Raw genomic sequence first — 15717 nt, 5'->3', positions numbered from 1 at the left:
CTTCCTATGATAATTTCGAGGACAAGAATGCCAAAGCTATAAACATCAATTTTTACAGATACTTGCCCCAACATAGCATACTCTGGTGGCATATAACTACTACATATACAGAGTACAATTTCAAATATCATAAATTAAGGAAAAAATTTAGAGATAGGAGATGATAAGTTATTTGAAAAGGTAGCATAGTTGCAACCAAGATTGTAAATCCCATGACCATAAAAAATCTTAATCAAGAATACAAATGAACCCCATAAAAAGTAGCCCATTTTCCAACCCAAAAAGGGTATAAATGTTTGACGTCTTGTGCAATTTTAGGAAACAGCATATGGTTAGTTATATGAAGGTAAAATATATGCATGGAAAATGTTTGATGTTACTATATGGTATATTGGAGATGGGTTTAAGGTTATGATCAGGCTGGACTTTATGGTCGGTATGAAGGAATGATTCACTTTGTGGGCTCCTTTACTGCAACACATCCATAATAAGGATATTCTTTATATGAAGCAGATACATAAAATACAGTCAGGGCTTTTGTTTGGCTATAGATGGAGTTCAACATATGAACGAGACATTCGAGAAGGTCTCACACAAAAATGGTTACATTACACTAAAATTTTAATTGAAACGTGTATCACTTTAGGAACAACACGATAAACTGATATGGAATGGCAAGACTAAGAAAGAAGATCCAATGGTAAAAGAGATATATAAGCACTTATATTGGAAACCGCTGATACAAAATATAGATAAGTGGATTCATGTCATGTGGAAGTGGGATATCCCACTCAAGATGAAAACTTTTTTCTCACTAGTGATGAAAGAAAAAATATTAACCTAGAATATCCTACAACAAAGAAGTATGATTGGACCTGGTATATGTGGTCTCTGTATGAATGATTTGTAAACATCGGACGAGAGTACTTATATTTATATGTGCTATTATGCATAAGTGGTATGGTTCGACACTCTTCTTTCTTTAGGTATAATGCAAATTTAGTGGAATGGTAACTTGTCCAATTTTATCAAGAGATGGTTTCTTACCAAGAAAAGACATAAGGTTCTCCCTTTCTTTATTATTTGGACCATTTAGGGAAGCAGGAATGTGAAAATATTTGAAGAAAAGATAGGGAAGCCTCAGATGGATATATACAAGATAGTATCAGCTTATGTGAAAATGAGGCCGAAACATAGATACAAAGGTTTAAGGTATACAAAGAACAAGACATATGGGGTAGTTATCGTGTAGGATTTTTTGACGGTGCATGTAAAGAGAGACTTTTTGGTTGTGGCGTGGTCATTTCCATTAATCCTGATCAGTTTTGGTGGGAAAGTGGTAAGGAATCAAATGGCAGGGCAAAACATTTAGTACTTTGGAGAGTTCTAATTGTAGCGAAATCGCTCAGGATAGACAATATCCAGATCTTCAGGGATGCAAAGGGAGTTATAGAATGAGTGATGTACAATACAAATTTCAGTCCACTCATTCTAAAAAATTGGATGAATAGGATTCAAGTGATGACGACAATGTTCCGAGAAATACATTTTGAGCACATATATAGCGAACACAATTTGATAGCAGACATGCTATCAAAGAGAGGGATGAAGAAGCCAATAGGGAAAAAAATTTTCTCAAGATTTGAATAGGAATAGATGATTAACTCAGAAAGCATCAACTATGCATAGTGTTAAAGGGAGGATGCAACTTCCACTGAAGAAGGACAAGCATAAACAAAAGAATTGAACTTTTAGTTTTTTTTTAATTGATGATGGTAATCTGTTTCGTTTAGAGTTAATACTAGTATGTATAATATGTAATTTTAAAGTTACAAGTAACATAGATGATTAAAGATCAAAAAGTGACTTAATGGTCCTTTACTGAACAGTTAATAACTTAGACAAATCAAGTCAGTTTTTTTTTATAATTAAATGAAAAAGAAAAAACCTAGACAATGTACTACTCTTTTCTTAATACAAAAAGGTACAAAAAGGTAGCATTTTTTCCGCTAAAAAATACAATTACAATATTGTCAATCCTATTGAAGTAAAATCAGCATAGAGTAAAACATCTGCATTAATAGTGCGTGAGAGTAATGATTGTATTGAAATCTCACTATGTTCCAACAACTCTTGCAGTACTGATATGAGTTTGGTTCTCAGGGAAAAGCCTGGCTAAACCGAAATCTACTACCTTAGGGTTCAGTTCCTCGTCCAACAACACATTGTTTGCTTTAACATCCTGATGAATAATGCACGGTCTCGAGTCCTGATGAAGATAGAGAAGCCCACGAGCTACTCCCATTATTATATTGTAACGCTTTGCCCAATCAAGTCGGTTGCATTTGATTGGGTATGTATCCGTGCATGACATTAATATGAATATCCTTGTTCAAACAATAATAATTTTAATTTTCCGTCTACTTTCATAATAAAATGGAAGCCACTCACTGAATAAAATTTGATCAAGGCTCTTATTGGGTATGTATTCATACATCAACAATCTTTTGATCTCTCTACGCAACAACGTAGTAGGCATACAAGATTTCTATGTTGAATTTCGGCCCCAAGTTTAACTTCATTTAAAAACTCTTTCCTTCTTTGTTTTCCAAGTTCCATTCTAAATACGTTGAATAATAATAAGTGAGTCCCCAAGGATAACAATCTTTGTGACTTGAACAAATTTTTCTATAAGAAGAACTTGCAGCAGGCCATGCATTTCAACCAAGTCATTGGTCATATTTCCCAACTTGCATGCATGACTTGTAACCAATTTTACTTCGACGCTATATACAAAAATCCTATGAGGTGTAGCTTAATTGGCAATCACCGTGTTATGAATTCATATGTAAAAGCATGAGATTCAAAGTTCAAATCCCCGTGGGTTCGATTCACAAAAAAATAAATATGAATCCCACAAATGTTATACAACAAACATTAAAAATTGCTTTTACATAAATATTAATTATTCTTCCAAGAGCAAAATTTTCATTCATGAATCATTTCCACCTAATGTATGGTATCCTCATTTTTCTTTATCTTTTCTTTATGCCCAAACTATGGCATCAGCTACAATATGCACAAGTTCTATGTTCTAGGGATTTGGTACCCAATATTGTTTTAATAGTTTTTTGATGTAATTCTATGATCTAGGCTTCACCAATCAACCTTAACACAAATAATCGACTTATGTATACTACCAAAGAAGGTATCTGAGGTGGTCATTTCCATCCAAATAATCTCCCATCTATCCTCATTTCATGATTTAATGGCAATCATATATGCATTTCCTCAACATATCCAATAAGATTTCCATGTTGCACTTGGGTCTATCATATATTGTTTTGCCTATTACCTTTAAAAATCCTTCATAATACTTAAGATACATGACATTTTTTTTGCTAAGAATAGGGTTTCTTTCTTTGTCTTAAGTCAATATTCGTTGGAAGATGAATGAATTATGTCCACTATCATATGATCATTGCAAATTTTATTCAAAACTATTAAGTGTGAAAATTTATGAATCTAACACATCAGAAACCCCTACTGCAATTTCTGACTTACTATCCCCTACTTGTTCTTTACATTGACAAGCTATTTAATTGTATAAATATAAAAGTAAACACAAATGCAACCTTCACAGATACACAGTTCATGCACTAAAGTAAACAAAAATAATAACATAAGGGACACCATTATTTTTGGACAATCGTCCTCAGAAAAACCCAATGAGGGAAAATCGCTGCAGCATATATGAGGGTTTTATTATTAAGCAGATTTTGTGAATACAACTAGGGTGCCGAAAATGGCTCACCCAATAGAGAATGTACTCAAGAGTAGTACCTCTATCTGGAGACAAATATTTTGGAAAATGAGCAACTAGATGATCAACCCCACAGTGACTCTAACTGTGCCTTGTGCTAGAAAATGAAAGCTTCTCCAAGCACTACTCTAGAACTACGTCACCCTCTCTGGAACTGCATCACCCTCTCCCGGCTCAGGATCTGTTGATTAGCTCCCAATCTGCCCCACATAATTTCCCAGCACTGCCTCTCAAGCCCTCTACGTCCTTTGCGTCAGCCTCTACGGATTCTACATCAGCCCCTATGGCCTTCTGCTTTCTCTGCACTGGATCCTATGGCCTCTGTGTTAGCCCTCCTTGGCCTATGTTGTCTCTCCGGACACTTTACTGCCTTTGTTCTATGTACTCTTTAGCCTTGGATTGAAATCCCTTTCTTAACTGCCCCTCACTTCAACTGATCTCTAACTTGATTTCCTCAACAAACCCAACCCCATAAAACTGAATTGTTGATTTCTCTTGGTGTATCTCCAACTGACCCTCAACCCTCCTCTTATAATTTTCCTATTGACGATTCAAGGGCCGAGATGAAGTCCCTAATCAATGGCTAAGTTTAGATCTCACTTGATCCTCATTACTTAGAACTTTCTCACCCATTTTATATTAAGACACATTAACATTTTTATTTTCCTAAGTTTAGACTTAGGAACCCATTAAAAATATTAATTATTTTAATATCCCTTCATCTGGGTGGAATTTGTCCAAACTATTTCTAGGTCTTGGAGATCTAATGTGTCCTGGCCTCTCCACCAAATTTCATCGCTAGAGCATATCCAATGCCACCAAAAATAAACACTCCCTGTTAGAGAGGAATGTGCTCTAGTAATGCTTCACCATAGAAGCATCACATTGATCCTCCGCATCGGTCCTCCTGTGCTGATGCTAGACCTACTACCCTACATCCACTGCACTGTTGCTTCCTGTACTACTTCCCACGACACAACCATTGCCACTGCTACATATATACTGCAGCTCCCTCTCAACATGTTTCCCATAGCACTACCATTTCTAACTGATGCACTGCAACTCAGTTACCAAGAAGTAAGTAACTGACTTCCCTAAATACTGACATCCCGATCAGTCTAGAAGCCTCGTGACATTGAAGCCACCTCTGCTGTTATCATGTGCTCCGTCTGCTACCACTGTGCTACTGCAACTTCTTCTGCCCCTCTCGCACTACTTCAACCTCCACTATGTTGCTACAGACTTCTGCACTCAACACTGTAATGTTGCTACATCACACCTTGCTCCACCCGACACCTGTCATCATGCTACTATCATTAAGGGCTCCCTTAGCCGGATGTGATCCAATAGTTTGGGTACCTCAAGGATCCCCCCCCTCTTCTATAGTCCTTTGAACTACAACTCAATGTATCCCCACCTCTTCTCTAGAGGTGCATGAGCACTCGTGGCACAATCGTCATCAGTCTCGACATCCTTCTCTGCCTTTGCTGGAGTAGCCTTTGAGTTGGAAGCTTCTCTCTTGCCTTTCTTCTTGGGGCACTGAGATGCATAATATTCAAACTCCCCATAGTTGAAGCACTTGACCTCAATGGAGATATCTTTATTCTTCCTCTTCTAAACCCCCTACTGTCCCACAAATCCTAGATTTGCATCCTCCTCCTCCTCTTTCTTGATTCGAACTCCCTTATTGCTACTTCATGCCTTAGTCAACCTATTGATCTCTTCCTGCCGAAGAGCTACCCGCATCTCCTCTCAACTGCAGAGGGTCGCTATGCCCAAAATGCTTTGGACAAACATCTTCGAGTCCTCAGAGACTGCATTTAAAGTAGTCCTGACTATAAACTTTGGATTCGATGTAGACCCCACAAAAGTAAGTTGGTCATGAATTCCTTGCAACTTGAGAAGGAACAAATCTATCTCTTCTCCTTTGTACATCTGATATGACCTCAACTGATTCTCTAATAACATCTTCCGCTGCACAAAAGAGCCCTGGTATAAGGTGGTTAGCATCTACCACATCTCCTTTGCTATATTCTTTTCAACAATATGTAGTAGGACATGATCCCTGACCCCATCTAGAATCATGCATTTCGATTTCGCTTCAGCCCCCTCATACTTCTCATTTTCATTCGGGTCAACTGGGACAACTATGGTTTTCAAGGCATAGTCCTTGATGCGATGTTTATCCAGGATTGCCAGGATCTTGGCCTTCCAGATGACAAAATTGGAAGCCCTATCCAATCTGTCTTGATCCCTCAATCTGTTTACTGCCATCTCTACTCCTCTTCTCTAAACTCCCTTCGAGTCTCGACTTCCCTCCTGGAAATCCTATGGCCAACTATTGAATCACTCCTCTCCAATCCTCCTTTTCCCCTGCAACTCGGATCTAGATTTCTTGGCTATAAATCTGTCGAGGTAGTGCTTCCCTCTAACTTGGTTCAGTCCCCTTAGACACTGTTTGCATAGATAGAAACAATGTCCCACCAGCTCCTCAAATCACAATCTACACAACTCCCTTAGCCCTGAAAACTAAAGAATATGAGCCCTTCAGGCTCTGCGCAATCACGGCTTTGGCTAAATCTTCTCCTCCCGGCTAACTGCGTTAATACTTCCTGGATCAAAAAGAAGAAGTGGCTCTAAGTAAGCCTGTTCTGCCCCACTCTACCTCTGTGCTAGCCCTTCTCCTGGCTCAGAATGCTGACACAAGCTCTATGTGAGCCTCAACGTCACCCTCTCAGCACTGCGTCGCTCCTCCTCTTGCCTCTTTAGCGTTGGAACAACGTTGTCTCTCATGACAACTGCTTCTTTGCTGCAAATTCTCAGATTTATTTGGCTGGTGTCTTCAATCCTCCTTGATCTGCAATCCCTCTGATACCATGTGAAAATTTCTAATTCTAACACATCAGAAACCCCTGCTGCAATTTTTGGTTTACTATATCCTACTTGTTCTTTACATTAACAAGCTATTTAATCGCATAAAATCGAAGTAAACACATATGCAACCTTCATAGATACACAGATCATACACTAAAGTAAACAGAAACAATAAGACAAGGGACACCATTATTTTTGGACAATTGTCCCTGGAAAAACCCAATGCGAGACAACTGGTGTAGCATATATAGGGTTTTATTATTAAGAAGATTTCGTGAATACAATTAGGGTGCCAGAAATGGCTCACCCAACAAAGAATGTCCTCGGAACTATTACCTCTATCCCGAGACAGATATTTTGGAAAATCAGCAACCGAATGATCATCCCCATAGTGACTCTGACTATTCCTTGTGCTGGATAGTGAAAGCTACTCCAAGCATTGCTTTGGAACTCATCACCCTCTCTAGAACTGTGCCACCCTCTCCCAGCTCAAGATCTGCTGATCAACTCCAAGTTTTCCCCAGAGAATCTCCTAGATCTGCCTATGAAGCCCTCCATGTCCTCTGCATTAGCGTCCATGACTTCTACGTCAACCCCTACGGCCCTCTGCTTCCTCTTCGTTGGCTCCTACGACCTCGACATCTGCCCTCCTTGGACCGTGATGTCTCTCCCGACACTTTTCTCCCTCTTTGCTATGTATTCTTCAGCCTTGGATCAAAATCCCTTGCTGAATTGCCCCTCACTGCAACTGATTTCTAACTCGATTTCCTCAGCAAACCCAACCCCAGAAAATCCAATTCTTAATTTATCTTGGTGTATCTCCAACTGACCCTCAAGCCTCCTCTTATGCTTTTCCTATTGACGAGTCAACAACTGAGATTATGTCCCTAATCAAGGGCTAATATTAGATCTGGTTTGATCCTCGTCACTTAGAACTTTCTCACCCATTTTTTATTAATACACATTAAAAATATTAATTATTTTAATATCTCTTCATCCGAGTGGAATTTGTCTAAACGATTTCTGGGTCTTGGAGATCTCATGTGCCTTAGACTCTCCACCAAATTTCATGGCTAGTGCACATCCGATGTTATGAAAAATCAACATTAAGAACACTTTTTCAATACTCTACCTTATTATTCCATTACTCTATGACAATTAGGTAACCCTCATTATTGATGGTGTCTTCCACATTCTTATGCATGATCCAATTCCTTCATTTAGTTCTTTTATAGTGTCCTCATTCTCTTTTCGATGTAATAAATATAGTTTACTTGTGGGAAAATTAGTTTGACCTTCATTATCTATATACCACAAGTCAGTTGGCTCTAACCACTCAATATATCTAATGGATTCCTCATACCCTAATACTAAGACATCATTGAGTATTATAATTAGATGTATTGGATAGTAATGAGATGTCCAACCAGCGCATTTTTTTACTTATTTCATGTATATCTTAAATAAAATGTTCAATTCACACACCTTGCCACCTAGAATAACCATTTTTTTCAATTTTGTAGTATGTATCCATCATTCCGCTCAAGGAAATTTACGATCAGTTATTGACCCCTTTAAAACATGGATACAGTGTTAGTGGACTAGCAATACAGAGCCACAACCTCCATGCAACAAACACATTGCAATCTATGAGATTCACGCTTGCCATCAAACCTCTAGGATCTTGGCTCTCAATCATCTTGTAAGTCACTCTCCTCCCTACACCAGGGTGTGTTGCCACTTAGGTTTGGCTTTTAATTCAAAATCCCTGCAATTCATTCTAGGATTGGCTTCTTTTCATGGTATCTCTAGTCTCTCCAATATGGAATTTTGGTTCTCGCTTCTCTATTCCCTTCTTTGGTTCAGTTTTTATAGCAAGATTCCTCACTTCATCCTCCTTGTAATTCTAATTCTCTCCCCCTGCTACTACCCCGATAAGCTTAATCCCCTGTGAATCCCCCCTAGTATTACTCTATCAGCGCTATCTTCTTCCCTCTTGCAGAGATGACCATTTTTCTTAGTGGGACCTAGTTTGGCGAATTGGGGTGTAGAAACCTTGTAGAAGCGGTTTGATGGGGCCAATAAAACTTTACTACTTTAGCATGGAACCTTACACACATATACCTTTCCAATGACATAAGAATCATCTCAATTGGAGTATGTATGCAAAAACTATGTCAATTGGAAGATGACCTTCCCGTTTAGACCACCATAATTTGAGAGGATGACATTTCATCCCTTATTATTCATGGAGAAGGGGCTAACCATCTCATCATGATGAATAATACTTTAGAAGACTCGATATTGTAATTTTAGTTAAGAGTTGAAGGATTGAAACTTAAGCACTAGTAGGCTATCAAGTTGTGTTATAATCGAGCCACTAGGAGGAAAAGGGGTTCCGTTTTATGGGAGTGCATTTTTTTCCATAGATGAGTAGAGTAGACGAGAGTGGAGTAGAGAGAGGAGAGAGAAAATAGATATGGTTTCTGCATTGTAGCATTCCATGCACCACAAGTCTCTCTCTTTGTACTTGCATCTATTTTCCATGTAAAGAAAAATAGCAGAGAAACCTCACCTTCTAGTTGGGTTTCCTCCTAAAATGGTTTTTGAGGTTATATCTTGTGTTAATTAGTGGTTCATGACTTTTATTTCATTGTTCTCTATTTTTTGCATAATTATCATTTACATACATACGCAAAAAACAATAATTAACAGATCCAAGAATCTAAGGAGAAATAAATCCTCATAGTTTCGATTTTCATTTTTCTAATATATTTTAGAAGATTTATTGTGATGAATTGTCCAATGAGATATCCAGGATAGTTTATAGATCAATGATGAAAATATAAAATATTGAAAATAAATTAAATATAATATAAGAGTATATTGAATTTTTAAACTTGGCCACCCTCGAAAGACCTAGTATGTGATTCAACTAATTAACTTGGCAATTGAACCTCAATTAACTCAAATCTACAATCAAAAGGATACATGTTGGTTACTTCATTTGAAAATGACATCCCACTATGTCGAAATACTTCACTTTAATGGAGATTAAAGGACGTTGTAAACTTTGATATTAGGCTTTACATGAATATCAGAAACGTTAGCATCACGTTATCAAATCTTATGCTCATTTGGCTCATGTTATTTTCACATTATCCAATCCGAGTCTCGTATTAGATCGAAAAGCTTGACTTCAATGGGTGTTGAAGTGCATGCTATTTTTTCATGCGCAACAAAACACCTATCATCACATTATCAAGCACTAGGCTCATTTGTCTCATGTGCTATTATGACATTATCATGAGAAGTGAAGAGACCTTGAATGAATTTGGTGTTTCCTACTTCCACCTTGAATGAATTTGTTGTTTCCTACTTCCATGATATGAGTGACATGGAATGTTTGTGAATTTGCATCCTTACACTAGAGGAAGACAAGGTGAAGGAAGCAAAACTACAAGGATCACTTCGTAACAGGACAACCAAATTGAGAATAAAGAAGACAAAGGTGAACATTTAAGGTGGAAGAAACATAACCACAAGGTTCACTTGGTAAAATGTTAACCAAATTTAGAAATACGGAGAGGCCTTGGTTGCTACTTAACATTTTTAGATATCTTGCAAGCAAAAACTAGCAAGCTTTCCCATGCTCAATGAGAATGTAGTGGGACATTAAATGAATTTAGAAGACGTTAAATGAATTTGCAATTTCCCACTTCAACCTGTTGAGTGTCATGGAATATTTGTGAACATTAATTATTGCACTTACCAAAAATATGAAATTATTGAGAAAAAACAAGACCAAACACCAAATAGAACACAACAACAACACTATGCAAAATGAGAAGAAAAAAACAAGAATGTGTTTGATAAAAAACCAAGAAAAATAACAACTGAAAACACAAATTAATAATATATATATATATATATATATATATATATATATATATATATATATTTTATTCTATTTTTTTTAAATTAACAATTATACACAAAAATATATAAACATTTAAAATTTTAAAATGATTTTCAAATCTAAATTAACAAAATTTCCACATAAAAAAACAAACATTAAAATCTTAATTTTTTCCATAAAAGATAATATATCTATAACATATATCATTAAATATTTTTATTTTTATTTTTTTTCCATACTCCCTTTTTCCCTTCCCCTTTTCCAAATGTAACTAACTAAAAAAATTACTATAAAAAATATTTAAGAAAATAATAAAGCAATTATATAATAAAATAATTTTCATTTTGTTTAAACTAATCTGGAAACGTATACCACACAAAATAAAGACGGAATATCCTAACTCTGAACCTCAATAACTACACCACACCACACCACAGAAATGGGCAACCCATCAATTTTCCCAAAATTAAATCCATCAAATTACTCATATTCCCTATCGTCCATTTAAAAATAAATTCATCATTATATTCCATAATTGAACCTAATATAATAAGGTAGTGCTATCTCTGCCATGGTTGAATATACTGTCACAACATTACTGAAATCTGTCTCTTAAATCACTGCATATTTACCATTACCTGGGCACCAATTCAGTAATGGAATCAGTGGCGTTAGAAGCAGACTCGGTATTTGGGGAAACATGAGAATTCACAAATGCAGGCTTTGTGGATCTGGGATGCCCGTAATGGAATCAAGTGACAGCATCGAAGTAACTGTCGACATTGGTGGACGAAGTGACGATTCGGCTTGTATACAGAAAAGACCAACCTGAATGCATCTCACCGCTTGATTTTCATCGCAGGTTTCACTAATTGCTCCATCAATTATCCCCACAATGTTTCCAGCTTCATATGACTTCCATACCTGCATAATCACAGAGGCTTCGTCATTCTGATCAGATATATACACAGTGGACAACACATCCTCAATATCGTCATGGGTATCCCTGATAGGTTTGCACATGAACTGAATAGCATGGGAATAAAAGGGAAATTGTATCTTACCCATCCCAAAAGAATCTGCATTTCAGGTGGCAAATTGTAATCAGCGTTCATTCTTCCTGTGATAATTTCGAGGACAAGAACGCCAAAACTATAAACATCAGTTTTTACAGATACTTGCCCCAACATAGCATACTCTGGTGGCATATAACCGCTGCATATACAGAGTACAATGTCAAATATCATAAATTAATGAAAAAATTTAGAAATAGGAAATGGTAAGTTATTTGAAAAGGAAGCATAGTTGCAACCAAGATTGTCAATCCATCCCCAGATCATAAAAAAGCTTAATCAAGAATGCAAAACCCCACCTTTCCTTGAATCAAGAATGCTAAACCCCACCTTTTCTTGAATATCATAAATTAAGGCAAAAATTTAGAAATGGGAGATGATAAGTTATTTGAAAAGGAAGCATATTTGCAACCAAGATTGTAAATCCCCAAATCATAAAAAGGCTTAACCAAGAATGCAAAACACCATCTTCCCACCAAAAAAAAGTATAAATACAATTACAATATTGTCAATCCTATTGAAGTAATATCAGCAGAGTAAAACATCTGCATTAACAGAGTAATAATTGTATTGAAATCTCACAATGTTCCCACAACTCTTGTGCTGATGTGAGTTTGGCCATCAGGAAAAAGTCTTGCTAAGCCGAAATCTGCTATCTTAGGGTTCAGTTCCTCGTCCAACAACACATTGCTTGCTTTAACATCCCGATGAATAATGCGCGGTCTCGAGTCCTGATGAAGATAGAGAAGCCCACGAACTACTCCGATTATTATATTGTAACGCTGTCCCCAATCAAGCCAGTTGCGTTTGTTTGGGTCTGTATCAGTGCATGACATTAATTAATTTGACATAATCTGAATATCCTGGTTGAAACAGTGATAATTTTAATTTTCTGTCTACTTTCATAATAGACAAGCAATCTTTCTGATTCTCTACGCAGCAGCCCAGTAGGCATACAAGATTTCGATGTTGAATTTCGGTTCCAAGTTTAACTTCATTTAAAAACTCTTTTCTTCCTTGCATAGATTTGAAGGACAGTTTTTTCACGGCTATTTCTTTTCCATCTGGTGTAGTTCCCTACAGTATAAAAGTTTTGTAAATTATTAAGCTTAATTGTAAATCCCCAATATAATGTTTTCAAACTGCTAATCTACAGTCAATTGTGCGAAGAGAAGAGCCTGAATATCACTCTATTTTAAGATAGTAAATATCATTAATGGAAGCTTACTTAGCCCAGCTTACCTTGTACACAGGGCCGAATCCTCCTCCTCCAAGCTTGTTCTGATTATCAAAATTTTTAGTGGAAGCGAGTAATGTTCCCATAGTAAATATTATGCCTCAATTATTATTGAGGAGTACGAGTTCTTCACCTTCATCATAATCTGTATTATGAAAATATAAAATATAAATATAAAAGTATATTGAACATAGTATATTTGTCTTATCTAAAAGCCCAGTCTGCGATTCAACTATTAAAACCTCAAATAACTCAAATCTTCAATCAAGACACTTGCACATACACATCTAAAACTTCAAATAACTCAAATCTTCAATAAAGCCACTCTCACATACACATCTAACGCCCAGTGTAATCATATATAAAGTGCCAGAGGAAACTAGGCAAGTTTTACCATTTTTGGTGGGAAGGAGGAAGGGGCACGAACAGTCTGGCAGAAGTTATTGTATTATGGGGGACATTATTATGTGTAAAATGGTTGGGTATTGAGACTTTAAAGATTAACTTGGATTTAAATACTGTTATAGAATAGGTACACAGATTTTTTCAATTTAATCCATACATTCTTACTGTATGGAGGATGGGCATTCAGATTTTGGATTCTGGAGCAGAGCTTTCATTAAATCACTTACAGGTATGTGTACCCTGAACAGAATGCTGTTGCAGACTTCTTGTCAAAAAAAATTGCAGCAGAAACAGGTATCATTAACTTTTATGCATATCAACAGGGTTCAGTAGTAAATGAAAGAACTATAAAAATCCTGTAGCATAGCATTACATAATATACATTTTGTATAAGTTGTAATGATTTTTATTGAAACTATGACAAAAGTACTACAGAAACAATCAGAGAAGTTATACTAATAGATATTCAAGTGGAATCATAAATAGATTTAGGAAATATGAGATATAAATAGAATTTTGTATTAAGTTTTAAATGGAAATATAATGATAAATATGTGACAAAAATGTTTATTCGAGGAAAAAGCAAATCAGAAACAATCCAGTGTAATTTTGTAATTTTATGAAAGATGATGTTTTTTTTCGACTGAAAACAAAAATACAAAGTGCAAGAAGCTACCAAACCCCAGGTTTAGATGGGTTACGGGTATGTGCTACCTACGAGCTCAGAGACTCGTGTGGCACCATTACCTTCGTCACCGCTTCTCAATTTGGCAAACTTCATGCTTCTCCAAGTTGCGAATAGGCATAGGGTTAACATGAGAACCAAGCCACCCACAACCCCTAAAATTATGGGTGTTTTCTTTGAAGCCTTCATCCCTCTACCATTCTGTTGTGTTGTAAGCACACTTAGATTAAAGAAAAGATATATTTCATAAAGAGCTATTCAGCTTTGACTCCAATACTGAACTCCTGCATATACAGAGGATGTGAATATGAGATTGATTACGTATGACAGACATGTTGTGCAGTCTTTACTGGATATATCTCTAGTGCACTGAACCAGGCCGTAAATTTTTTGAGACGACGAATCTGTAGTACTCAAAGCAGATCGTTCCGTTTCAAGTGCTGCTTCAGCTGATAATTTGTTTAAGAAATCTTTAACATCCGCCTGGAAGTTTTTATTTGGAATATCGACACCCGTGTCCCCCCTGAAGTCCTCAGAGTAAATAGACCCTAAACTTGTGTTCATTTTCCCGATGAAATTGTAGTTTTCATAGCGTAAGAAGCATTCAAAAGGCCAGATACTACCTCCAGTCAAATGCGGACAATTTTGTTTAAGCATATAAGTTGCATATTGTGCACAGTTGTAGCATTGGTCGACTGTCATGTCTTCTCTGCATTGGAGGAGGGCATATACTTTGTCAGGACTTTGGCCATACACAGAGATGTTAAACCCTGTTTGCTTCGTGCGTTGAACAAGCCTAGCAAACACTATATTCAGATTGCTCTCAAACGTACTCCCTTGAGTATATTCAGAGCTGCCAGTGCAGTTATATGTGGGCGTCCCTGTCTCTGCGTTGCAAATCTGTCCATGAAGTGTAATATTAACAACAACAATAATTAAACCGATCAGGAGAGAGGATGCAGAATCTCTTCCGGGGATGCTGAATGCCATCGCACAATGGAGAAGCTGCACTGCACAGACATACCAAAACTTTACTCTCCCTTCCCCATGTGATTGATTCATCTATATGAACAGAGACTTATATTTGTCATATTATGTGAATTATAATATCATCTAATGGGTGGGTCAATGTTCATTAATGTTTAGTTTCACATCTCTTTTAGGTGGTTGATCTGTAATATATAGCATTAAACAAACAATCTTTTTCCAATACTTATGTGCAGTTATATGTGGGCGTCCCTGTCTCTGCGTTGCAAATATGTCTATGAAGTGTAATATTACCAACAACCACAATAACTAAACCGATCAGGAGAGAGGATGCAGAATCTCTTCCATTGATGCTGAATGCCATTGCACAAGGGAGAAGCTGTACTGCACAGACATATCAAAACTTTACTCTCCCTTCCCTCATACTTTAGCTCATCAATACTACATGTCCAAAAAACTATAACTGATTTCATATGACAATTTTTTAATTAATGAATTTGATAGGGGGCATTATTTTAATAAATGAATTTAATGAAAAAGAGAAAAAAGACATACCTATTTTGAAAATAAATCTCAATTTTGATTTGTGTATACTACCAAAAATATTTTAGAATATTCATATCTACCATTCACATAATAATTATTGATAATTAAATTAAAATTATTAAATCCCAATTCCAAAATAAACATGGCTATCCATTTTTCAAATTCTAA

General features: G+C 36.5%; 2 protein-coding genes across 2 annotated transcripts; both read right to left on the bottom strand.

Annotated features, from left to right (window-relative positions):
- Nucleotides 1–11324: 11324 nt before the first annotated feature.
- LOC149174970 (cysteine-rich receptor-like protein kinase 29) lies at nucleotides 11325–13012 on the bottom strand. The gene is made up of 5 exons (XM_089421021.1): nucleotides 12932–13012; nucleotides 12590–12766; nucleotides 12272–12471; nucleotides 11681–11831; nucleotides 11325–11540 (listed from the first exon to the last, which is right to left on the bottom strand). Exons 1-5 carry the CDS (start codon nucleotides 13010–13012, stop codon nucleotides 11325–11327), a joined length of 825 nt encoding a protein of 274 aa, XP_089277147.1.
- Nucleotides 13013–14274: 1262 nt separating this feature from the next.
- LOC149174969 (antimicrobial ginkbilobin-2-like protein) lies at nucleotides 14275–15006 on the bottom strand. Its single transcript, XM_089421020.1, has one exon. The coding sequence runs from the start codon at nucleotides 15004–15006 to the stop codon at nucleotides 14275–14277; it is 732 nt and encodes a 243-aa protein (XP_089277146.1).
- Nucleotides 15007–15717: the final 711 nt, after the last annotated feature.

This window comes from Pinus tabuliformis, chromosome 4_1, assembly GCF_031772625.1.
Source record: "Pinus tabuliformis cultivar Carrire ecotype Pingquan chromosome 4_1, CPIR1, whole genome shotgun sequence".
In the NCBI taxonomy this organism is placed as follows: Eukaryota; Viridiplantae; Streptophyta; class Pinopsida; order Pinales; family Pinaceae; genus Pinus; species Pinus tabuliformis.
The sequence above is the reverse complement of the archived record's forward strand: the minus strand, read 5'-3'. Positions and strand labels throughout refer to the sequence as shown.

Bases quoted from the DNA above. Each gene is read 5' to 3' on its own strand.
- LOC149174969 (XM_089421020.1), bottom strand. From the start codon at position 15,006: ATGGCATTCAGCATCCCCGGAAGAGATTCTGCATCCTCTCTCCTGATC.
- LOC149174970 (XM_089421021.1), bottom strand. From the start codon at position 13,012: ATGGGAACATTACTCGCTTCCACTAAAAATTTTGATAATCAGAACAAG. The intron at 12,767-12,931 runs GTAAGCTGGGCT...TTTATACTGTAG, and splicing joins GATTCGGCCCTGTGTACAAG to GGAACTACACCAGATGGAAA. The intron at 12,472-12,589 runs GTAGACAGAAAA...GATTGGGGACAG, and splicing joins ATTGCTTGTCTATTATGAAA to CGTTACAATATAATAATCGG.